Raw genomic sequence first — 25,000 nt, 5'->3', positions numbered from 1 at the left:
CTCTGCTCATGGACTAAAAGGACATATCATCTCCGTGAGTCTTGTGTAATCTTGTGTAAAACTCTTTCCTTTAACGTATAAATGAAAGGTGTTGAGTTGCAGGAACGTGCACTTGACTTACTTTACCATAAGAGGGCAGCATCCAGTTTTCCAGGCTTTTTATCCACAGACAAGATGGAGAATAACAGATTTGGAATTCAAAATCAATGGAGTCTCCATCAAAAATTTTAATAGTAAACTAAATATAAGGTTAGACTTTAAATATGATTATATTACAGTTATCAACTTAACAGAATATTAAAGGAAATAATAATAATAATAATAATAATAATAATAATAATAATAATAATAATAATAATAATGATGATGATGATGATGATGATGATGATGATGATGATGAATATAATTAATTTTATTTATCTAGCACACTGTCTTAACAGTGCCATCGCACACTATCAGTTACTACTTCTCCAGGATCTGTGTTTCTATATGCATTCACTTCTCTAGGATGGAGGCTGCAGCTGTCCAGGGGATGTTGCCAAGGCGTTTGGTAAGTTCTGCTCTCAGGTGAATGTTTCCTTAGTGAAGCTGATCGGTATGTGAACCTTGTCCTGTGTGTGGTCAACCTGTAGGTGCAGGGGCAGATTTTGTCATGCTTGGAGGCATGCTAGCAGGGCATGACCAGTGCACTGGTGACATCATCGAAAAGGATGGGAAGAAGTTCAAGCTGTTCTATGGGATGAGCTCAGATACAGCCATGAAGAAATATGTAGGTGGTGTGGCAGAGTACAGGTGAGGAGCAGTATGACAAGTCATTGTCATTGAGAGCACCTGGCCTAATGCTAACATGTATGGCCAAAGGACAGCTTCAGGTCATTATAAGTAAAAGACATAGTAAGAGACTTTAGAGCAATTATATGGCATCTTGGATTGCAGGAAATATTATTATTGTTGTTGATATATTTTAATTTAAGATTAGAAATTACTGCTCAAAACACAGTACCATCCATGAAATTGTAATTTACTAGGGTTACTATGTATGGTTACTATGTAAGTACATCCAGTTATTAGTAACTACGGATTGGATCCCAAACCTCTGCTCAAGGCTTGCCAAAAAACTTTCAGCATTATAAATGCTTCAAAAACATTAAATCACATTTAAGATTACAGATGGGTAGAACAGTATAACTGACGCTTTATGAGATCTCTTCAACTTAGTAAAAAAGTAGCCAAAGACAAATGAAGAAGCAGGGTATTATTTACCATCTGAAACAATCAACATTTACTGCACTGATTAATAGCTTTAGACATGATTTTCTTAGTATGCCTAAATGTTTGCTATGGTATTACATATTGATGGGCATGCATCTTAATTGTCCCTAGGGCATCTGAGGGCAGGACTGTGCAGGTGCCCTATAAGGGTGATGTGGAGAACACCATCAGAGACATCCTGGGTGGCCTGCGGTCCACCTGCACATACGTGGGAGCGGCCAAGCTGAAGGAGCTCAGCCGCAGGACCACCTTCATCAGAGTCACACAGCAATCCAGCCAAATGTTCAACTAGACCCATGCAGACCGTACGAGCTACTCATACATCACACATTACTATCCATCAGAGTCACCTGCAGAAAAAGGAAAATTACCCGCACTCTCAAAATTCCCCGGTTTCAACCAGCAGGAGTGTCCATGGAATAGGGGAACATGTTGCCTTGACCCTGTAAGGAGAATAAGCAGGCAGATCAGACACATGCATACAGCCTATCGTACCTCACTGCATCAGCCAGGATTTGTGCATGTGCCTTGGGTACAGGGCTTTCCCTGTCACTGGGAGATTTCAGACACACCCTGACACACACACAGACAAAGCCACAGATTTCTTCTGTCTTGCTCAGGACCCATATGCTCTGCTGCTATACATTTCCTTGAGAAAGCAGCTGATTTGAAGCATGATTCGCCTGTTGTTAGTATAAGGCTTTAAACTCTTCAGGATAGATTATGTGATGTCAGTGAATGACTAAGTATGAGCGAATTGAATAGGGACTCCTCAAATATGTCCTTATGGGAAATGCATTAATGATGCTATGCTGGGGAATTCATTCGCTGAAACTATGCAACAATGTTACCGTTGGAAAAATATGAGCCAGCACAGGGCATAGAAAGAACAAAGGAAGTTCTCGCTACTTGAAACCTTTTCTTTCATACACTACATGTACAATTGACTTGATTTTAGTGGAAACTGGTGCACAACATACTCTACTATTTCTGTTGGCCTGCTTTCTCCATGAATATACGCTGGGTGTGGCTGGACAGAGCAAAAGAGAAAGATTGTAGTGCCTGTATATGTTCCTTCTTTAGGTCTTTGCAGTTTAAATCAGGAAATATGCCTTTGTATGTTGGTGAACTGGTGAATGTGACTGTAAATGATGAAATAAAGAAGGTATATTAATTAACAATTTATGAGTAGAGCAACTTCATTCTACAAAATCTTTTTGGAACTCCTGTTTTTATGCCTAAAAATGTAAACATTTAATACATATTCAAAGATCAATCTGAGCACACAGCTGAGCTGCTACTGCCATATTTAATCCCAGACTACAGGATTTGCTTTTCTGAACATTTAAGTGCATGCAAACCTTCCTTCCCAACCACAGTAATTGGCAGTGATTTGTCTGGGGAATTTGTCTTCGGTTATGAACTATGTTGCTGAATTTTGTATGGACATTGTACTTGCTACCAAATTTGATAATTGTGGCCCATAAATATAAACTGTATAGATCAAAACACTATTATAATGCAATCATTTATACTACACCACACAGCTATTGCTGCTATTTATACTTACATGCCAAAGTCAAAATTGCAATGTTTACTGTTTAGAGGTGCCAAACGAGTCTGCTCATTTTGTTCTGCCTGTTCTCCACAGAGTGGTGTGGTTTTCACTGTCTGATATGATCTGATTATGCCCTTCCCTGACACTTATTTAAATGAATGGGCCAGCTGATACTCAAGACAGCCTCCCCCACATCCACCCTTGCTCCATTACTGCCACTGTCAGTAACTGCCAAAAGAGTGGTGTGGTTCCCTCAGCACTACAGCTGTTTATCATGGTACCTATTGGTGGACGTGGTCTCTTAGCAACAGCTCTCTGTTGACAAAGTACAACAAACGACCCTATCAGATTCAGCAATGCCTAACCAGGGCTTTGATTAGGTCATGTTGTGCAATAATTGTACTTGGTGCGCCAGCTCAGATCAGCAGGATGATGATGCGTGTGCATGTGTAAGATGGGAAAAAGCTGTTTGAATATACAATGCAAAGTTTTTAACTCTTTAATTTGATTTCACAAGCTTGTGTTTAGTGAGTCACTAGACAACAGCTAAGGAAGAACACTGTCTTTTTCTTAACATTATGAATGAAGCCATGTTTAATAACCATAATGAACATAGCAATGTTTCACAAATTCCAAAAAATCCACATTTCGCTATTGGCACTAATTTTATTAGTACGTGTATACTGAAACAATAAACTTGTACTGGTATACAGACGATTTCTTTTTTAAACAAATTTGTTCACAACCTGAATCAAATATTGTTTAGTTATTCAGAATAATGAAATAAGTTCTAGCTAGAAAACCGGCAAGCACCATCAAAGAAAGGGACCATAAAATCCAAGAAAACCGACGTGGGTGTATCCTACAAATAGACACACCACAATTAGAAAATAGAATTTCAATTCTTGAATTTTTATATTAGTTTCCATTTTTAAAAAAGCTAGTGCAAGTACAATATTTTACACAATTTACAGAGTATGCACGCATATGGAAAAAAAAATGAAACAAAATAATCTCCTTTCAAAACACAAGTTCCTACTTAGGCCTTTATGTAATTATATATGGTTTCTTCTTGTACTAAGTAAGGTGCAAAACATACATTATTCCATCATCCTGGACTGCTTCTTGCTACTGGCCTGAATCCTCTGTGTCACACCCAGAAAACACAATCTTGGGATTGGACATGACATTCACTGATTTTACATTTGAGGGTCTCATTCAACATGGTATCTTCATACAATAAGACCAGTAACTCCAAAGCTCTGAAGCTATATCATCACATCTAATTCTCTCTAAACAATATGGCGACCTATATCCAACCATTGCCTTCGGACCGTAGCCTGCGCCCTTTCAAGTGGTTCTTCAATGCCTTCTGCCCAAATTATAACTGAAAAAAAAGAAACTAAAAACAGCATCCATTCCCCTTCCAATGGAAGACATTAAATCTCTTTATGACAAGACCTGCAGCACCCATATCCAGCGTGCCTAACACTAATACAGTTGCAAAGACTGCTCTTTCTATGGAATGACCAGTGGCTTTCTGTGTCACTCTCTGCTATTTCTAATTCACATACCAACAGCTTCAAATAAAAGGGGATACCAAAAGAACAAAAAGCAACAGAAGTGGTAGGAAAAGTGTGCACATGTAGAAATAACTAAAACACCGTCTCTGACCTAATCACCCAATGTGGAGATGGTGCCATTTCACTTGAGAGTCACTAGGTGGAGCTATTTTAAGTGTGTCTGGCCTCAGCTGTAAAGCAGTTCACATAAACTGGGATTGCCTCTAAAAGCCTGCCCTCTCATTCTTGGGAAAATGTATATCATCCAGTTTAATCATTTTACTTTGTATTATATGTAAAGTTTTTTTACTGACTTTAAGCTTCAGTGACACTAGGTTGGTAGCTAGCTATGTGAAATACAATTTTACAGAGATGTCATTGAGCATTCATTGGCAACATAGTGGTACAAAATAGTAATTTTTTTTGTTTCAAAGTTTGTTTGTTTGTTTTTTTTCCCCACTGATAGCATAGCAAAACAAATTCTTAAAGATAAGTACATACACCAGCTGTAAGGTTGTCGATTGCTATATATGAAGATGAAATTGGATGTGTGAACAGCTTTTTACACAAGTGGGATGTGGTCCAAGGGTCCAAGCCAGTGGTCGTTAATCAATCCTTGGGTTCAGTTCTCAGTGAATAACCAAGGCAAAGATGTTAAGTTGGACCTGATATCAACATGTAACCCTTTGCATCCAAAGAAGGGGGTCTCAGAAGTCTCTTGTCATGTATTTCTTTTTCTCCATGGTCTGGCCAGACCTAAGACAGCTGGGTAAGAGAGCTGAGGAGGCAGTACTGGGGAAGAAGAACACAGAACGGCCCCTCTCTCTGAGTGAGTGTTTGTCAGTTAACCAGGTTGTGAGGATCAAGCGTGACACAGACTGCACATCTCACTGCAACAATGTGTGTGCCTCCCTCTGCAAGGAGAACACAAGGTTTACTATCCAGCAACCACACAGCTGAACAATAACAATAACATTAATAACTGACAATAATAAACAATCTACCCATATTAAGAAGCCCACACACACTGTTTAGGGTAAAACAAAAACCATAATGTGGTCTTATTGAACTTTCTCGCCTGAGATTATTAATCCAGCGGTTTGGACATTGACAAGACGTCAAACAACAGTCAAGTTGAACAGAGGATTCCTGGTTGATTTCAATTTAGTTAAAAAAACAAACAAACAAATGAATAAACAAACAAATTAAAAAAAAAATAAAGGTGTCAACATGATTTGCAAATAACATTTTTATTCAAGACCCCTCCAAAATGGTTTTGAATTTTCAAAAATGCTAATCTTTGCACCAACATTCTTTTCTTGTCATTTGTGCCAGTAAAACAAAATAAGTAAAACAAGGAAATAGTGGTGCCCCTTTAACAAGTGGACTGTTCCAGGGCCACTCAAATTCATAAAACATTCGCTAAACATGGTTCTCATGTCCCCTGTCACAAGCTCAGAGTTTCTATACAGAAGACCAAAGCAAAATAAAAAGGTCCTAATACACGTGTTTGACATGTATACTCAAACACAAAACCAATATGACCTACATAAGAAAATAATATCTGTGTCAGAGCACATGTGTGCAACAAAAGTAATGTTTTCTGGTTCCTAGAGGACCATTGCAACTTAAAGTGGACTTTTTAGCCTTTACTGCTCAACTCGTTGGACCCAGAAACGAGCAGAGGGCAAGGCAGCCTCAGACAAGCAGAAGAGAAACTACACACCAGGTATGAATTCTAATTCTTTCTCACCCTGTGTCTCCCTCCCTACTGAATGAATATTACACCCCAAAAACACTTGGTGCGGACCAAGCCTTCCTTGGGTCAGAAAGTGCTGAAACAGTATTATAAAGTCTACTCTAGAAATGACAAAAATGTGCATTTTATTTCTGTTAGTTTTACAAAAGTGGTCCCCACTTTAATGAGGTTTTTTGATGTGTTTCTCAGTCTGGATCACTCGAACAGGTGAGGATCAGGGTTTATGATGTCACTGGCGACGAGAAGCAACACCACCAGGCAGACAGTCAGACACACATGACATACACTCAAGTCTCTAATTCAGCCAGTAAAGACAGAGACAAAACATGGGGAACAAGTACACACTGAGAGACATACAAAGCCAGGAAGGCCTTATACAAGGAAAGGCTTGTGTGGATAATGTAATCACAGGGGCAATGAACCGACTGCTTCTGCCTACAGCAGTTTAACACAGGAGGATTTATGTACAACCAACAGACATGTGTAACTACATGTTACACATCTGTGTGCAAGCACACTTCATTCAGACACACTCCTCATCCCTGAGTAAGCCCGAGGAAAGACTGTTAATGTGGAACAAAGCAAACTGTGTAAATGATGTCATTAGCTTATACAGCCATCGCAAAGCCAGATGATGAAGCATACTGAGAAATAAGAGGGGAAAAGTACAAACATTAATGGTGATAACTGAGGGGCATCATCTCTAAAAAGTGATAATGAAATATCTTTGCTGGAATCAGATGTAATACAGAGATGAATAGTTCTGATTAATTACAGATGCTTAACATGGCAATAAATAACTAATGCTACATATATTCTGCATTTAGATTTTATTTATATAAAAATGGAGGGTTTTTTAATACGGGCTCAGATATATTTATACAACTGGTTGACATTCTCAAATGGGATTAGGTTTTTGAAGTGTTTATGTGTTTAGGTAAGTTACTAGATTGGGATAATTTGAGGAATAGCACAGATGAATCTGCATGAAACCTCAAGTAAACATTGCATCTGTTTAGCTTTTAAGGAAAAACTTCATAGAAAAACAATGGATATTTGGATGAAACATTTGGGATGTCTACCTGTCTGACTAATGGTAATCTTTGTGATTTTGTTTAAGGATGTTTATCACTGTTTGAAAATCCGTCAATAGGAGCCAGTGATTACGTTACTGCATAACTGTTTCCAGTACTATGGAGCTCATTTGGGCATAAACATCAAATCAGTGAAACAAATTATGGCTGAACAGGTAGCAGACTGAGGAATGAGAAGAAACCAACAAACAGAAAAAAGATGAAACAGAAAGGAACAAATGGCATACTTTTAGATTTCAGTTTGGTTGAATGACAATATGATGTCCGAATGTTTACTCCATATATTCTTTTGTGTGTGTGTGTGTGTGTGTGTGTGTGTGTGTGTGTATATATATATATATATATATATATATATATATATATATATATATATATATATATATATATATATATATATATATATATATATATATATACTTTCCTCTCTCTGCCTATTGTAGGTAGCTATGGATAGTAAATGAATATTTGTATATTTGTGTATAAGTATTGGTTTTTCCAGCTGTACCTTTTACAAGTGGTACATTCCTGGTTTGCAAGGACTGTCTTGCATTACAGTCCAAACACAACCACACACTCATACACACAGTTTCCATTACTACACATACATGCATGAACAAATGTTCCTTTCCCCTCTGCTGGTGATGGTAACTTGCCTAGCCAATGAAGATGTGCTGAGTGACTGGATGAGTGATTAGATAGTATACATCAGCAAAGGATGCATGTTTTTTTTTTCTATGCATGTCTGAATGGCCTATTCCTCTGTGCTGTGTTTCAACCAGAGATACAGAGATTCACACATTATATCCAAACAAGGGTATTGGAAAAATGAATACTGATTTAGTTCTGTGGTTCTAAATGCCTAAATGAAAATGAGAGAGAATCAGATAGATAGAGACAGAGAGAGAGACATCGACACACACAGACAGAGAAACAGTGATAGAGAGGGAGAGACAGACAGACAGAGAAACAGAGAGAGAATGTGCTGAAGGGCAGTTGCACATGAAAGGTAGCTGGCGGTTGTGGCAGGTAAACAGGCGGGGCCATCTGGCGGTGCGAGGTGTACTGGTTTTTTATGGGTACCTGAACAGGGTCTGGAGGTCACTAGCCAAAGAGGGTTGAGCTGGGTTAGAGGGACAGACACTGGCTCTGCATATATGTTTACATTTCTCCCTGAATATACTATGGGCTGGCTGTGCAAACTACAACAACCTAAGAGGAGGAGAAAGCCAAACTATTAGGATAAGTAGTAGACCAACTGAGTAACTGAGCATCTGTAGTAAATAATTGGTTTTCTTTTTGGTTTGAATACCAGAGACTAGGGTTATTGCTATATGTCATTATTTGGAATGCTTCTCAATGTATACTTACATATCTATGCAACCAGAAAGAGAAGCTGTTCAACTAAGGTCCAAAACAGCACACACATACCACACTAAGAGGCATTGGAATCTAGGTTAAATACAGGCAATGCCAGAACAGAGAATGAAAAGACATGGCGTAATGGTTGCAGCTCATTCATTGTATGTACATTAATGATTCAGTGAAATATAGAGATAGAGAAAGAGAGTGAAAACAAACAAAAACTAACTAATTAACTAAAACTGAAGTCTGTATTTTGGCCCAAACCTAACATGTCATAAAATCAGTTCAGGTTATTTCAAGCTGTCTTCTGACTCAAAATACCTTAGCTTCCAAAAAAGAAACATTTGCATTTTTCACATACATACACACAGACCCACACACACACCACATGAACTTGCACTCTACAAAGCGGGTGCAAAATGAAAGGTCAAATGGAAAAAAAGAAAAATGCACGGTTGTGTTGTTGATCTGAGAAACCCTGTTTTATTATAAAAAATAAAGCATTTTCAAATTGAATATTGGGTGCATTCACCCACCATCACCATCCACCAGTCTATCCAACTACACATCCAATCAATTATCAATCCATCCACCTAACCATCCATTCATCTATCCAATTATCCATCCATGCAAGCATCCATTCACCACCATTGCTCACCCTCTCCATATCGCCTATTCAAATACACCTGAACAAAGCCATCAACCAGAGAGCTCAACAAGTATGCAGGCTTTAGGCTGTGGCCCCTCTCTACCCATTTTATGTGTCTGTGAGTAAAAGAGTGTGCACATTAGGCACTCCTTTTAAGTGTCGGACTGCAAAGGAGGGAGTTGGTGGTGTAAGAGAGGGAGCAAGGGAGCCACATGAGACCTGCAAGCCAAGCAAACTTGTCAAGCAACTGCTACATTTCAGTAAATTGGGTTTTCAGCCCTCTCCTCTGAGTGCTCGCTGAAAATAAAAGAATAAGTCATGTTACTACCTCTCCAGATGTGCAAACTGCAAGATTCTCTTAAGTAGAACTTTAAACAGAAACACTGGACAAATATCTCTCTCTATTAGGTATTATACATACATATACACACACGCATACAAATATACTCACACACACACAATATGTGCGTGCGCACACACACACACACACACACACACACACACACACACACACACACACACACACACACAAACTCCAGACCATTGAGAGTACTATATGTACTAAGGCGTCTCTAGACTTAGGCTCTCATACAATGATATAGATACAGTATATGCATTTCTACACTTGTTAATGTACAAATAAGACAAAACACACCAATATGACTTAAAAATAAATGTGTCACTGTGTGTGTGTGAGTGCATGCATGTGTATATGTGTGCATGTGCGTGTACTTATGCATACAAATAGGCTTGGATGCATGCACATACACACATATACATTACCAAAAAAACATAGGTATAGGACACCCTTAAACACCAATAAGATTTCTGTGTCCAGATTTTCTCACATAAGCGTTCTCTCTCCTCATGGCATGTTTGGACTGTCCCTTCACTTCTGAAACCCAGTTCCTGCCTACCCTGACACTCACACCTCTCAGGTAAATGACAAAAATGTCAGCTGATTCATGGTCCATGTCCATGCTATGCTTAATGGGTCTGGATGCCTGTCATGGCTTAAGCCTTTGCCTTGTGGCTTGTGGACCAGACCAGAGCAGAACAGTGCTTCTCTGAGAGCTGTTGCCTTGGCGACAAACGCCACCTCTCCGGCTCTGTCCCCTGCTCTCACCCCTCACCACCATCACATTCAGTTCTTTGCACAGATCAAAGAAACCCTGCAAGCCCCTACTTTTCCACAGAGCTCTAAACTCCACCATTATGCTAATACAACATACTGTACAGTACTGGGTTCATGTTGTAAGATCAATGGAAAATAATAATAATAATAATAATAATAATAATAATAATAGATAGCTATTGTTGTGACAAGTGTGTTTAGTGCTTCAACCATCTGCCCCTGGGGCAACATTCTCCTACTTTCCCACAGTCAGCTTCCTTCCATTAAAATAAAACAAAGGTACGGTTGCACCAAACAAGAAGCCCTCTCGTCATTTCTCTATATATATCTGAAGTCAATCATTTGTGACTGTATGCACTGAGATACATCCTCACACATATACATAGACAAGAATCCATTCTGTGTCTACTTGACTGAAAGTGACCCCTGATTGCAAGGTTAGCACATTCATCACAAACAAAATGTACCCATCAGATAAGATAGGAGAGTTTAACAGAAAATAACTACAAGCAAAACTACATAAAAATCCAAATAAAACGGTCTGACAGTTGAATATATAAAAGCAAGCTCAGCCATTTGAGTTTGTGAGTATAGATCCCTCATTGTAAGGAGCAACTGGCACTGCTTGATGACATTTCCCGACCTCCCTGTCTTATTTGGATGACATCACCCTGCTTGTACCATAGCATTCAGGTGCCCCTCTTTTCCTCTCTGGGAGAGCTAAGACCTGCTACGCTAAACCCACCACACTTGTGATGTCCCTCAGAGCTCTTTGTGATGGGCTTTGGATTGTCTCCCGTCTTAGTCTAAATTTCCGATGAGACTGCTTGAGCAGGATGGCTGACATCATGTGAACTCCCACAGCTAGTGAAGGAGTGGTTTCCGTCCTGCCTCCCTGAGCAATGTCATCCACGCCAGCCTCCTTCCCTCCTCATGCTCAAGCATGGATGCTACTAGTGCACCGTGTGCATGAAGGCATGCCATGTAGTGCTACTTCAGCAGGTGTCCTCTGAGTCACCTCCTCATGCTTTAACAGGACAAAAACAGAGGACAGATGTAGGACTGAAAATGTTGCAAGCTCTTTTGTACCCTGGAGGGCATCATGCAGTGCTCAGCTGTCCTACATAACCCATTCTTAAACAACTTCACCTTGCATTATACCTGCCCCAGATTTGCCCAACCAAAATAAACTGCACCAACTATCTGTATATATTCAATGCACCTATTAAAATGTTATTACTACACATAAGGTGATACGTATATACCGTGTTAATTTAACATATGGTACAGTAATCCAGATAGAAAAAAAAATTGAGAATTAAAAATTGAAATTATAAAAAAAAAAAAATTATAATAAAGAAAGAAGAACAATTTGAGGATAATATTTTTTCCCCCACATTCAATTCAAAACTGCAATCTAACAGTCCAATGGGCTTTCACTTGCCAATATTCGATCTGCCTTCAATGCTGATTTTAACCTCCTGAGGGATGAAAGAAGGCTTGGGAAGAGTCGAGGGGGGCTCTTCCTCCAGCTTCTCCACCTTGCGGCCCTCGGGGGCTGACCACCTCCGCTTACGGCAGGGGGGTTTGCTGATGCACTCTGCCTCTGAGGAAGGTGTACCTTTATAGGTGCCCCTCTCCCCAAACCTCAGTTCTCCATTCTCTGTGTTGCCTTGACTACCCGTTCCTCTCTGCCCACCACATCGCCCTAGTCCATTCTCCTGCTCCAGATGGCGTGCCCCTGCGCCCCTTGTAGTGGTCGAGGGCGTTCTGGGTGGTTTGAGGGGTGGTCCAAGGCCGGGCGCTTCTGGGAGCTGTGTCTGACTCTTCTTCAGAGAGCCGTTTCTCAGGTTCTTGAGGGTAAGGGAGATGCAGACATCACCCACTGACAGCTTGGCGCATGGCAGTTCCAGCAGCTGAGTGGTCCGGTCAGGACAGCAGGATGACCAGCCCTGACCAAAAACAAAGAAAGGGTACTCCACCAACACCTCCACACTTACCTGGGAAACAGAGAGAGAGAGAGAGAGAGAGAGAGAGAAAGAGAGAGAGAAACCAGAAAACACAAATGTCATTTTCACAACACAATATGTGGTGATGAATTGCTTTGATAGAGACATTGTGTTTATCCATGAGTGTCAGTGCTGAGTGTGACAGACTTTTGGATTGAGTGGGTGGCCCAATCTCAATTCACAGACAAATGAAACAGATTTTTCACACAGCCCCCTCACTGTTGAACAGAAGGGAGCTAAACTAAGGGATGACTCAATTCTGCCTTTGGATACCATACAAGCAGCACCAAACAAGCATACCATATGGAAACAGGCAGAAGAACGACTGTAGCAACAGCTGAGCACTAATATAGAAGACATGCAGGACACCTCATTACTTTGGTGTAAATATAAGACAATGTGTAACTAGCAGCAAAAACGTTCACACTTCCAACGCACGATAACTGGAATAAGCACCATACATCTGACCAAACTGTGCATGTAAAAAAAAAAAATTATCCAAAAAATATTGTTTATAATATGAACAGATTTTCAGTGACAACAATTTATTATAGACGCATCATAAAACATTATTAGTTCTACTTTGTTACTCTTATAGAAACAGTTTCCAAGTAAGTTTTTGATTGAGGGGATGTAGGTGCAGTGGATTCTTACAATAAGTAATAAATATTAGTAATTTAAATGGTATGTAATCTTATAGACTTCTTACAGACATAAAATATATTAGATTTCTATGCAATAATTTCAAATTTTACAGTTACTACAAATACCCTTATTATCACATTTTTTTGTATGGGCCTGGTAAAGAGTGACAGAGCCATTGATGTTTGTAAAGCACTGGGCTGAGTACCTGGGAGCGATTCTCTCCCACTGCAAACTGGATAATGGCAAAATTAGGCGTATGGCTGCTGTCGATGCGCTCCACTGTACTGGAGTCGATTTTCAGCTCAGTGCTGATCTCTGCACTCTGGATGAAGTCTTCTGTCTTCAGGTCCTCTACCCTCTTCAGCTCTCCATCCGCCAGCTGAATGATGGAGCCCTTGGTGAAGTAGGGTGGTAATGACGGAGCGGAGGGAGGAGGTGGTGTGGCAAGCAGGCTGGCGGGGGCTGGCACCATGGGCAGGTGCAGCTGGGCCTGGACTACAGCACCGGCTGGGTGTGGGTAAGGGGCTGGAGGCTCGAAGGGCTCTCCCTTTGGGGCCGCAGAGGTGACAAATGCGTGTGGCAGTGGCGCAGGAAAGCCCTGCCCTGCGGACGTGCCAGTGGCCTCAGCTCCGCTTACGGGGATGATCACGGGCTGAGTCCCAGGGATGACCAGGTGTGGCGGGAGGCTGGTGTGGTAACTGAGTGGCTGCTGCTGCCCTGTGCCTGCAATATAACCAATGATAGGCTGATGAGCAGGGTAGAAGTTGGCAGATGTGAGGCCCAGGGACAATGACTCAGTGGCATTGTGTGTAGTCTGGATTACTGTATGAGGCGAGAGCGTGGTGATCGCTGCCTTCAGACCATCTGAAGGGGGAGGTAAAGGGGGAGGTGGGAAGGGAAGGGAGGTGCTGGTGGAGCTGGAGGGAGTGCGGGAGATGGGCCTCCCTGCACAGATGCCTCCCTTTTCCGCATGGGGTGTGGAGGGGGGCAGCTTGCCCAAGGTGCCCCCAGGGTCGGTACTGCTGGAGTTCTGACTGTTGGGCACTAGTACGAGTGAGGTCCGCAATGCAGAGCTGTCCGGCGCATACTCAGCTGGCAGCACCATGTGCCGGGTCTCATAGTGGTGTGGGCTCTGCTGATGGTGGGTGTGGTGGTGCTGGCTGGGCAGGGCCCCTTTGGCTGAGCCACTGCCCTGCTTCCCAGCGGCAGACTCTGGGGATAGGCTGAAACGCCGGACTGTCTCCAATTCCCCATTTAGCACCTCACGTGGCTGGGTATCCTCCTTCTTGGGCAAGGGTGCATCAGCATACTGAACCAGGACCTGAGAGGGCCCGCCCATGGTAAGCGTGTGCTGGGGAGGGTGCAGGTGCAGAGGGAGGTGGCTCTGGGGTGAGGGGGCTGTGCGAGGGGAGCCAGAGATTTGGACATACTGGGTGGAGTGAGGTGGAGGGGTGCTGCCCGAGGAATGTGGCACAGGCAGGCGACCCAGCTGGTGGTGCTGCTCAGGTTTGGAAGGTGGAGAGCCAGCATGGGCATCAGCGAGCCGCTGCTGGGAGCTGGTGGTGGCTGCGATGGGAGGTGGTGGTGCGAGGGGAGACACGTAGCCAGTGTAGGGCGTAGCGTACGGGGGGCTGATGAAGTGTAGGCTGGGAGGCAGAGGCGTGTACTGGATGGTGCCACTGTGCTGCGTGATGGGTGATGTGTACACAGCGGGGACGGTGGTCACGACGGTAGGACCTTGGGGAGGCTGCGTGGAGCATGGCGGTGAGTACTCCACCACCAGCGGCTTGTAATGAGGGCCATCAGGCTCCGGCAGGGCGTTGGGGCGCTGCCCACTGCTCTCATGACCACTGGCCACACTGGCGAGCCATGCCAGGTTTCCCCCACGGTGGCTCTCGCTGGCTGGTGCCATCACCAAAGGCCTCTCCTCCGAGGGCAGTGTGCTTGCTGGGATCTCACGCTTCTTTGGGGGCAGGCACTCGTTGCTCCGCTCCTGGTTGGACTTCATGGTGTTTCTGTCTACGGCTCTTGTTTTTGTTTGTCTCTCCTTGATACTTTGCTCCCTTCTGGGTGACTCCCTCTCGTTCTCTCAGTGTGTGTCTTGAAGGGAGCCCACCTGTAGATCAGACGCACAGATGGAGGAGGTGGGGTTGGGTGGAGAGGCGAGGAGAGCGTTGGTGGGAGGGCGCTCTCCTAGGCTCCAGGCTGGAGGGACGCAGTTCTCAGTTGAAAGCACCAGAACACATGCCTGCTGTAAGAAAGCGCTGACTGCGATTCATGCGGAATCATTTCCCTCTGAAAGCAAGTCTCCAGGACAGCAGCAGAAACCTGCAGAACAAACACACCCACACACCATCAGGGTCAGACTCTTCAAAAAAAGGCACTTTTGAATAACAACCACTACACTAAGGCAAGGGAATGCCACAGCAGTAGCAACTGTGCTATATGTTTTAAGGCTAGCATTGTATTTGTATGAACATTAATGCAGAGTAGGTGTGTAGGAATGTTTGTCTATCTGTGTCTCTGTGTGTGTGTGCCTGCAGTGAGCCATCTCTACAATTTGCATGTACTGTGTGTGTGAAGTGTGAGAGGAGGCCCCCGGCAGGCAGAGTGGGAGCATCATTAATAATGAACTGGCAACTCTGCATTCAAGACTGATTTAAAACCTGTAAAACACTGTTTCAAAATCTCTCTCTCTCTCTCTCTCTCTCTCTCTCTCTCTCTCTCTCTCTCTCTCTCTCTCTCTCTCTCTCTCTCTCTCTCTCTCTCTCTCTCTCTCTCTCTCTCTCTCTCTCTCTCTCTCTCCCTCCCTCCCTCCCTCCCTCCCTCCCTCCCTCCCTCCCTCCCTCCCTCCCTCCCTCCCTCCCTCCCTCCCTCATACACACACACGTTGCATGCACATACAAATATACAGTACTCACTCATATCCACTACTAATACTAATGTATGCACAGGGAAACATACATTATGCATTCATTTCCATGAGGCAACTACTCAGGTCTGCCTGGGCACTGGATGGCAGGAAAGCTTACTCATTCTGGCGTTCTCCCAGCACATCGAAGAACAGGCACATCACCCACAACATCAGCCTGTGAGATATTTCTGAGTTATTGCTCTTTTGAGAGTCCCCCCCTCCCCCCGAGCTAGCTCCCACCTGTCCGCCCGTCTGCCTGCCTCTGTCTGCTCTGTCCAGCATTTGAGGGAGAGCTGTTTTGCATTTCAAACAGGGCCTTGATGATTTAAGAGGTGCCGCAGTGCAATCAGAGCCTCTGAGCTCTGCTGGAGGGAGAATGCACTCATTATGCTTACGCCTATTTAACTGCACTTTTTATCTTCTGCATGCTCTCCCATAACCCTCCTCGCCAGGCAGGGACAATGACCCTCACTCATCACCGACTTCACAGCCCCTTCAGTCTCTACAGTCATGGGTGTCTTTCATCACAACTCACACTGCTCATCTGAACCAAACTTTCCTAATGTTGGAGACCTCCAGCTAAGCAGGAGCCCAGTGTCTAATTCACTTTCTAATAGCCTTACACTAACCTCCTCATGTGAAACCTACATATACTACTCCAAGCTCCAAAAGCAGTGACATAGAGCACAGAGTCTGGGTTTTTAGCTCAGATCTTCAATCGGAGTCTTAGAAGTAGCCAGAGACTCAACAAGTTAGAAAGAACATGAATTATAACTAAAACAAAGCTAAGAACTGTGGACATATGAAGCCTGTGTGGTTCACTTGCATAGTGGAAACACTGAAAATATACTGCAGGACATTGTCCAGAATAATTCCCTTGATTTCTCTTGTGCAAGAGAATATATACTTACATTTAAAGAAAAAGCTATGATTCATTCTATTTTGATTAACATAAATTTCCACCCATCAACCAACATCTTCTATAAATGCAAAGACACAAATCATTATTAAAAAATATAATAATAATAATAATAATAATAATAATAATAATAATAATAATACACATATAAATGTAGGATGGTTGCATAACTGTAAGGGCAGACAAGTAATTTCTAAGACATACAGCAAGGCATATTAGAAAACATGTTACTACTCATATTACTGGAAAAGTACATATTTACCAAACTGGCACAAAACTATAAATATGCCAAGTTTACCTGTTATCAGTCTATGTGTTTATGTGACTCCTTAAGCCCAGTGGAAGGATTCAGGCCCTCCACTTTGCCCAGGAGGTAAGGGGCAATGTGAGAAGATCCCTATCCACAAGGCTTTATGGGTAAACTAGTCAATCTTCTTTTACACAGTGTCCACATCATTGCCTCCTCTGGCTTATTCAACAGCGCAACAAAGGAAATCAACCACCCTGATGAATAAATTACCATAATCATGCTGGTACAAAATCAGGCCTTCTAGATGACAAAATTCTTTTATTGGCACAGTAACCCACTGCAATGGCAAATTTAAATATTTGAGTTGGAGTTAGTTATGTAATACACAATAGCTCTTCAAGAGCTTGCAATTAAGAACCACTATTCAAGAGTTACTATGATATGAATAACATGTGTATTTGCACAAAGCCAAAAATTTTTTTGGTTAGGTGTCATGAATATACCAGTAGTTCTTAACCACTATAATCATATGACCTACAGACCCACTACACTGGACAATTAGTTTGGGTTTCCCCTGCTCCTATATGTCAAATTAGCTCATGAGTAAGATTTAGCTAATGACTTGATGGGTTAAAACAGAGGTGTTAGTTTAGGGAAAACTAAGCCTTGCTGTAGAGGACAGCCCTGGGTCTAGAGCTCCCCACCCCGCCTCAGTGCCAGTATGTATCTTAAGGCAGTTAAGTGAAAAATAAAAAGACACAGCGAATTTTGAGTGGAATCTTTTAGCCCATGAGCACTCGATGCAAACATTTAAACATGAAAGACCTTTACTTTTTAAAACATTCTGCCAGGATCTGAACAACAAAACGATTTCTAAACACACTATAACATCAGTGGCATGAGCTGTAGTTTCACAGACACCAGAGAAATGAATATTCCCTCTCACATTACCATTCTGTAACTGCCCCCTGGAATAAGACATTGCTTCAAGCTGTGATGGAAAGACATGCAATTAAAGATATGCAGTTAAATATGCCCCTTTTGGGTCAGCGTAGCACCAGCATTTAATGTGCTGAATAACCCTGTCCTGATGACTCTTTACAGGATGTCTTTGAAAGGACTTGATCAAACAGCTATACATGTTCCCCAGCATGGCTGAAGAACTCTAAACACATTTCCCTGGAGCTTACCTGCCCTGGAGTGTAGGGACAACAGAAGATGGAAGGGGAAAAAAGAGTATGTTCTGGTGAACTGACTACCACCCACACTATTTTTTTTTAATGAATGTCTGGAACTGCCAGAGGCAAGTGAGGATTAATGAAGCTGCTGCCAATAACTAGAATTTTGTACACTCACAGAATCCCAAACTCCTCAGTGTGTTGCTACATTCCAGTGGTATCCCAGGGAAAGCTCCTAATTTTGCTGTTATGGCCTCTCCGCTTTATCCCTCTGGATTAAGAGGAAGGGGGCCGAAACCCTGCTCAGTCTGGCCTCCCAGCAAGAGATTGCACACACACACACACACACACACACACACACACACACACACACACAGTGTCAGAGCCAAAAGGGAGGGAGGAGAGCAGCCTCTACTGACCTACATTACAGGCAACACTACTCAGCACATATACGGGCACACAGACACAAACACACACACACAAACAAAGACACACACAGCAAAAGATAAGCAGTAAAGAGGTTTATATTATGCATGCACATACTTGTAAAACCCTTAGGACTACAAAGCCATTGCTACTGTACTATAAATGGAGAGCATAGTGTGTGTGTGTGTGTGTGTGTGTGTGTGTGAGAGAGAGAGAGAGAGAGAGGTATCTTTTAGCTGAAGCTTGCTGAGCACACACTCTACAAAGCATAGTATCAGATGATCTGATATCTAAATGTACTGAGCACCAGTCAGTACAAATAATAAGCTTATTAAAGAGTTTTAACATGCACAGCCATTCACGAAACAGCGTGATACATAATTGCAACGAGAAACAGTTACCACTGAACAAGCCGTTAGTGCTGCACCCTTGCTGTTAAAACGAGCCGCTGTCCCTTTAAGAGGTGGGCCCAGACTTAGAGCACAATCAAGGCTCTCCCCGGGTTTCCAGTCAGTCCGAGCAAGTGCCAGTTCCCCACAAAATCCACCACCACAGGAAGAGAGGAGCAGGAGCAGCAGTCAAGGAGCGAAGGACGACTGGGAGAGGAAGAGCGCGCAATAGAACGAGAGCACTCGTGAGAGACGAGCGTTTCAGAGTGGCTGCATGACTTGCACTTTCGCTCCCCGTCGGGAAGAGAAAGGCCCACAGCTAGTTAATAAAAGACAGCTACTCTTAGAGCGCAGGGGGAGCTTCTCCACCGAGGACGAATGCAGGCTCTGTACTGTAAGAGTCCTTTCAGGACTGCTAACCACGGCGAGCAACAGGGGAAAGAGAGAGAGAGAGAGTGTGAGTGAGTGAGTGAGTGAGTGAGTGAGTGAGTGAGTGAGTGCACACACACACACCGTGCATGTAAGCGTGGATGGGGGAACACGGGCTGGGAGAAGTGGGTCAAGGCTTACCTCAGTATCCAGAGAGCCTGTGGCTCCTTTTATAGCTTTCTGTAAAGTGTCCACAGAGGCAAACAGTCTTTTCACCGACTCTTCTGCCCTAGGCTGCCTGCTCTCTCTCTCTCTCTCTCTCTCTCTCTCTCTCTCTCTCTCTCTCTCTCTCTCTCTCTCTCTCTCTCTCTCTCTCTCTCTCTCTCTCTCTCTCTCTCTCTCTCTCTCTCTCTCTCTGTGTCTTAGTGTGTCTCCCTGGCTGCTGTAGTTGAGAATGGTGCGAGGGGGTTCCAGGGTGTGTTCAGCCAGGGTCACACAAAGGCACCTCTGAGCTGGCGCGCTATCCACCGCCTGTGCTTCCACGTATGTTATGCAAGGGCCTTGTTGGTCCATCATTTGCACGCGCGTGCACACACACACACACACAGCTCCTCCCATGCCTCGCCTTACTGCCCTCCATCAACTTCATCAGGTATTCATTCAGAAAACACTCATGCCAGCTGGCACTGTGCCCGGACTACACTCACAAGGAGAGCGAGGTAGAGAGAAAGAAGGAGGGATGGCAGGAGAGGGAGGGGAGGACACAGATGGAAGACTGAGGGTGAGGAGGGGAGGGGGAGAGAGTGTAGTAAGAAAAGTTGTGCGAGGAGGCAGGAGAGAGATCAATAGACATGCAGGATAAAGAGCAATGGAGATTACAAGAATGGTAAAGACAGACCTCCCCCCCTCACAGGAACACAGAAAACCCCTGAGAGAAAATGTTCCAGGGTCTTGTTATTTTTCGCTTCATACATAGTTCTGAACTCACATTGTGAAAAAAAACCCTGCAGGTCAATGCTGAGGCCAGCTGAACATTTCTGCAAACTTCCAGGTAGGTTCACACACTGTTATGCATCTGAACCCAATTTTTAGCATAGACTAAAGTGCACTTAGGGAAGGTAAGGTTCATCCCTAACGGAAACACCCTACGCCCAGACTCCTGAGACCTCTCAGCCACTGTTTCTGGATCCGCAGTGAAAACCTCCACCCACATCAAACATTAGAAAGTTTCCCACAGTGGCAGCTTCAGACACTACAGAGGTCAGCTAAATTCCGTAAATGTACAGAGGAAATGTTATCACATCCTAGTTGCACTTTCATGCGTTCACCACCGGGGGTGGCAACCTTGCTTCAGTTCCATAGCTACAGGCTGTGTTTTGTTTCATTGACCTAGTTAGCGGAGCACTTTTAATAAACATGTGTTCTCCACTGCACTGAGTAGTGTGTCACGATAAGTTAGCAGGCACAGCACCGCCATCTCCTCAGAGAGAAGACACAGACAAGCAGACCGGCAGATAGAAAGCAGCACACATTACAATAAGACTGATCTCAGCAGTGTCTGTAGCCAGGACAAAACAGCAGGGAGATTAAAGGGTGTTATTAAAAACTGTGGCCTGAGACTAGTTCTCCAGAGCTCCAAAGAGCTGGCATGGTCTCCCTCAGTAAGTCTGCCATCAGCCTACTATTGTACAGCTAATAAAAGCCAAAGGCTTACATTAGTGTCAGTCCTGAGGCAGCAGCCTCGCAGAAGTTTGATGAAATGCACCATGTCCCCCCAACCCCCCGCCTTCCTTAGGGCTCTGCCATGGAAAGTCAGGCAGAGCACGGGTGTGTGTGCATGCGCGCATGCTCGTAGAAGCAGAGTGTGGAGCTGCCTCTATAAATGGAGTTCACATCGTTTACATGACTACTGCAAACTCACTAAACCAAGTGGCTAGAGGAGGCCTGTCTGTTGCCATGGCAACCAATTGACCATGCTCTCTTTTTTCAGGGACCTTTGCGATGATTTGTTTAGTTGGTTGTTGTCCTGAAAAGTGTGGGGAGAGGAGAGAGAGAGAGAAATCACAGACTTTCCCCCTCTTCCTCTCTTGACCACACATAGCCTAATAACCAAAATTATCCTTTAAATAATTCCCCAGAGGGAGGGGGAGTGTTAAAAAGTGTAACTTGCATTATAGTGACACCTTTCAACCCTAATACTGATCTAAAATGTTTTGCTCATGTCTCTAAGCTATGGACAGACAAGCTCTCTGAGATGCTTCATATCTCTCCCTTAGAAAGCTCTGAGATCTCTGAGATCTTACACACACACACACACACACACACACACACACACACACACACACACACCAAACGAGAGACACTTCAGAACATTTCAGCCCATAGTGTAGCTTTCTTTCCATCACTTTCTTTATATCCCTCTCCCACTCCCTCTCTCTATTTCACACTTTCCCTTGGTCTGTGTCTCTTTCTCCCTCTCCGTCTCTCTCCCACACCCTCACTCTATCTCTATCCCTGTCAGTTCTTTGTTCTCCTTCTCCCTCTGGCACCAGACAATTCATTTCACACACAGTTGAAAACTCTAGTGGGGAGTCAGAGCTGTCATTTTCTCACTGTAGCTGTGATTTCTGATTCCATAGTGGAAACACGGTGCTCAAAACAAAACCTTCCGAAGCCTCTGAAGTACGTGTGACTCACAGCCACCTAAGTGTAGGTCACTGTGGCCCTGCTGTCCTCCCCGGTCACTATACATGCAGATTGACCCCTCTGGGGGTCACTAGTCTGCACTCGCAATGGGCCTATAGACACCTGTTGCAGGGGAAACAGACTTCTTCATTTTTCCCTTTCAGTTTCTCTCTCTCTCTCTCTCTCTCTCTCTCTCTCTCATTCTCTCTCACTTTCTCTCATGTTCTCTTTCTTACGCATGCTTTCTCTATAACGGTCTTTCAATTTCTGTCTCTCACATTCTTTTTCTCTTGCTGTGTTCATCTTGTTGCTAAGCATGCAAACAACTGCAATAACAAGTCACCAAGGAGACAGATGAAAAGCTGAGAATCTCTCTCTTTACGTAATGTATAAAAGTGCAGTTATGCCCATATTAGTCATGCAATGTAGATTAAATGTAGATGAAAACTGATATTTTGTACCTATGGGTAACCTCAGTGCAGAATGCATGCGCTAAGGTACAGAGCAAACCTCTCTCTCTCTGTCTCTCTCATCATGATGTGCATCTTTTATATACCAATACTGCTAGTCATGTCACGACAATTTCTCCTTGTCTGCTTCATAATACATCTGGACCTAAAAACATAAACTATGGCTAATTAACAAGGTGGGCAGGTGGACTGGCATGGTGCAAACAGGAGCCCAACAGCTGATGATGCAGCTGCTAGGTGGCCAGAGGTTTTATTGCATGGGACTAACCACAGACCAAGCCCCCCCCCCCCCCCCCCCCACACACACACACAATAATAAGCCAAAACTCAATTTGTGCATTTAGCCTGTGCATACCTGATGCTGGGTTTACTTTTTTAAGTTCATGGTGATCTTACTGTAACTTCAAGAACCCTAGATCTATAACTCCATCACAACAGGAATAAACAAGGAGTTTTCTTTTTAAGCAGTCTTGTGTATTTATAGTTAATAACTTCACACAACCAGATTGGTGAGATCCAGTGGTCTAGTACTGAGCAGCTAGATTAAACATCCTCTGCTAGTACTTGGGTGAAGTCTAAGCATCTCTGTACCACTCCAGTGCATTCGTCAGGGCTTGGCTGCAGAGGTCACCTCTGATGTGGATCTGCTGTGGATCTCCTCCTTCATGGGGAGCTGTGGGCAGCAGTGACTTATTTCTCAGGTGGAAAGACCCTCCTACCTGTAGGGGCCCAACACAGCCGTGCTGGATGCCTCTCATGCAACACAGCCATGCTGGACATTGTTCACCTCACACTACCATACTGCACACAATTCACCCCACACAGCGAGGCCTACGTCTGGCTCCCAAGCCTAACTCACACTTATCTGGCCTTAGCATTAACTCCATGTGAATCATGACTGCCCTGCTACTCTGGTCACCCGAGCATGGCTGAATCCTCTACCATCAGGGCAAACGTGCACTGGGATTTGTGTGTATTACTCAGGAAAAGCTCTGCCAAGCTTCTCTATTGTAGTACATACATTCTCACAATACACAGCAGTATGCATACACACAATTCACAGCACTACACACACACACGCACAGAGACTTGGTTCTACATAGCACACCATGTAAACAAATACCATAACTAAACCCCATAAATAAACTCATTAGTGTCATAGTGTTCCCTTTATTCCCACGCAAAAAGCAGCATATTTTATTTATTACTTAACAGAAAAGTTCAGTCACACATTTGGCTGGCTGTACAACAATATGATCTATATGCTTCTTTAACCTGCAGTTACTTTCAGGGTGTTTGGTTTGTCTTTGTCTTTGTTTTGCCTGGAAGGGAAACAGTATAGAGCAACATGAAAAAATTCTCATTCCTCCTGGCCCTCTAATCAGAGATCCTCATGCCCACTCTGTCCCTCCCTTCTGTCTTCCCTCCAGTCCACCCTAAAGAGGCTGACCCCACATCATCCTTGCCAGCAGGGGCAGAAAAGCCCAATCATTTGACCCAAATTCAGGAATCGCTGTGACAGCAGTGTGTGGAGTACATGCACCCCAGCACAACTGCACGGGGACGAGCTCCTGCATGGCAGAGCGTTCCGCCCTGACCTGTTCCTCTGCATGCTGTGGGGCTGCTCCTCTCTGCTTTGTGTGTGGGCAGATGGGCACACTATGATGCTCCACGAGGCCTCATCTCCCACCATTCTGGTTCAGCTGCGCCATATCAGGCTAGACAAAGCAGTGGGTGGAACAGTGGGTGAAGCAATGGTTGGAGCACGGGCCTGTGCTGAAGCACACCGCTGACTAAATCACATTGTACTTACACAATACACAATCAGATAAAATCTGTACAAGACAGGAGAGTTCTTTCTCTGCTCTTTCACCAAATGACGCAGATATTTCTAGCACAATTCAGTTGTCCCCAAACAGGAAAATCTCTTTTGCTCCAGTGCCATAGTGGGCAGGATGAATGTTCACTGTGTAGACAAACTAAAGAGGGATGTTGCATCTTCACTAGGCACCATGCCTGATAATCCAAGAATGGGGATTACCTGGCATCCTGGGAAGCACTTCTTTTACAGGTCTGTGATCACTCATTCATGGCAAGTCAAACATTTAGATAACGTGTTGTGAGCACTGAGAGCAGCAGAGCCACCCTCCTTCTCAGCCTACACAGTCCCAGCAGCCAGTCCTCTCTCTCTCTCTCTCTCTCTCTCTCTCTCTCTCTCTTTCTCTCTCTCTCTCTCTCTCTATATATATATATATAGAGAGAGAGAGAGAGAGAGAGAGTAAACACAGTGAGAGAGGTCTGGTTTGCTCTTGACCACACTGAAAGTCACATATTGCTAACTGGGTCTTTGGTTGA

The 25,000-nt window shown here is 43.7% G+C and overlaps 2 protein-coding genes across 12 annotated transcripts in view; one reads left to right on the top strand and one right to left on the bottom strand.

The window, feature by feature from the left end:
- The window catches only part of gmpr (guanosine monophosphate reductase), a 5,734-nt gene extending 3,281 nt beyond the window's left edge, over window positions 1-2,453 (top strand). Inside the window, exons 6-9 of the mRNA XM_027006398.2 lie at window positions 1-34; window positions 508-550; window positions 633-792; window positions 1,384-2,453. The exon at window positions 1-34 is cut by the window's left edge and continues 73 nt beyond it. Coding sequence (XP_026862199.1) covers window positions 1-34; window positions 508-550; window positions 633-792; window positions 1,384-1,564 — 418 coding nt within the window. The 3' untranslated portion in view covers window positions 1,565-2,453. The remainder of the gene's footprint in view (window positions 35-507; window positions 551-632; window positions 793-1,383) is intronic.
- Window positions 2,454-3,313: 860 nt separating this feature from the next.
- The window catches only part of atxn1a (ataxin 1a), a 64,299-nt gene continuing 42,612 nt past the window's right edge, over window positions 3,314-25,000 (bottom strand). For 8 of the 11 annotated variants that reach the window (XM_081702448.1, XM_081702488.1, XM_081702458.1 and 5 more), the window contains 3 exons: window positions 13,251-15,373; window positions 11,836-12,391; window positions 3,314-5,306 (listed from right to left, as the gene is read on the bottom strand). In XM_081702448.1, coding sequence (XP_081558574.1) covers window positions 5,233-5,306; window positions 11,836-12,391; window positions 13,251-15,053 — 2,433 coding nt within the window. In that variant the 5' untranslated portion in view covers window positions 15,054-15,373 and the 3' untranslated portion in view covers window positions 3,314-5,232. Of the gene's footprint in view, window positions 5,307-11,835; window positions 12,392-13,250; window positions 15,374-18,484; window positions 18,615-19,691; window positions 19,710-25,000 lie in introns of those variants that run through there. The other 3 variants (XM_081702497.1, XM_027006311.3, XM_081702461.1) reach the window with 2 other exon arrangements.

The sequence above is a fragment of the Electrophorus electricus genome, chromosome 2, assembly GCF_041902795.1.
Source record: "Electrophorus electricus isolate QZ-2024a chromosome 2, ASM4190279v1, whole genome shotgun sequence".
NCBI lineage: Eukaryota > Metazoa > Chordata > Actinopteri > Gymnotiformes > Gymnotidae > Electrophorus > Electrophorus electricus.
Note: the sequence above shows the minus strand (reverse complement) of the source record. Positions and strands in the feature narration are given on the sequence as shown.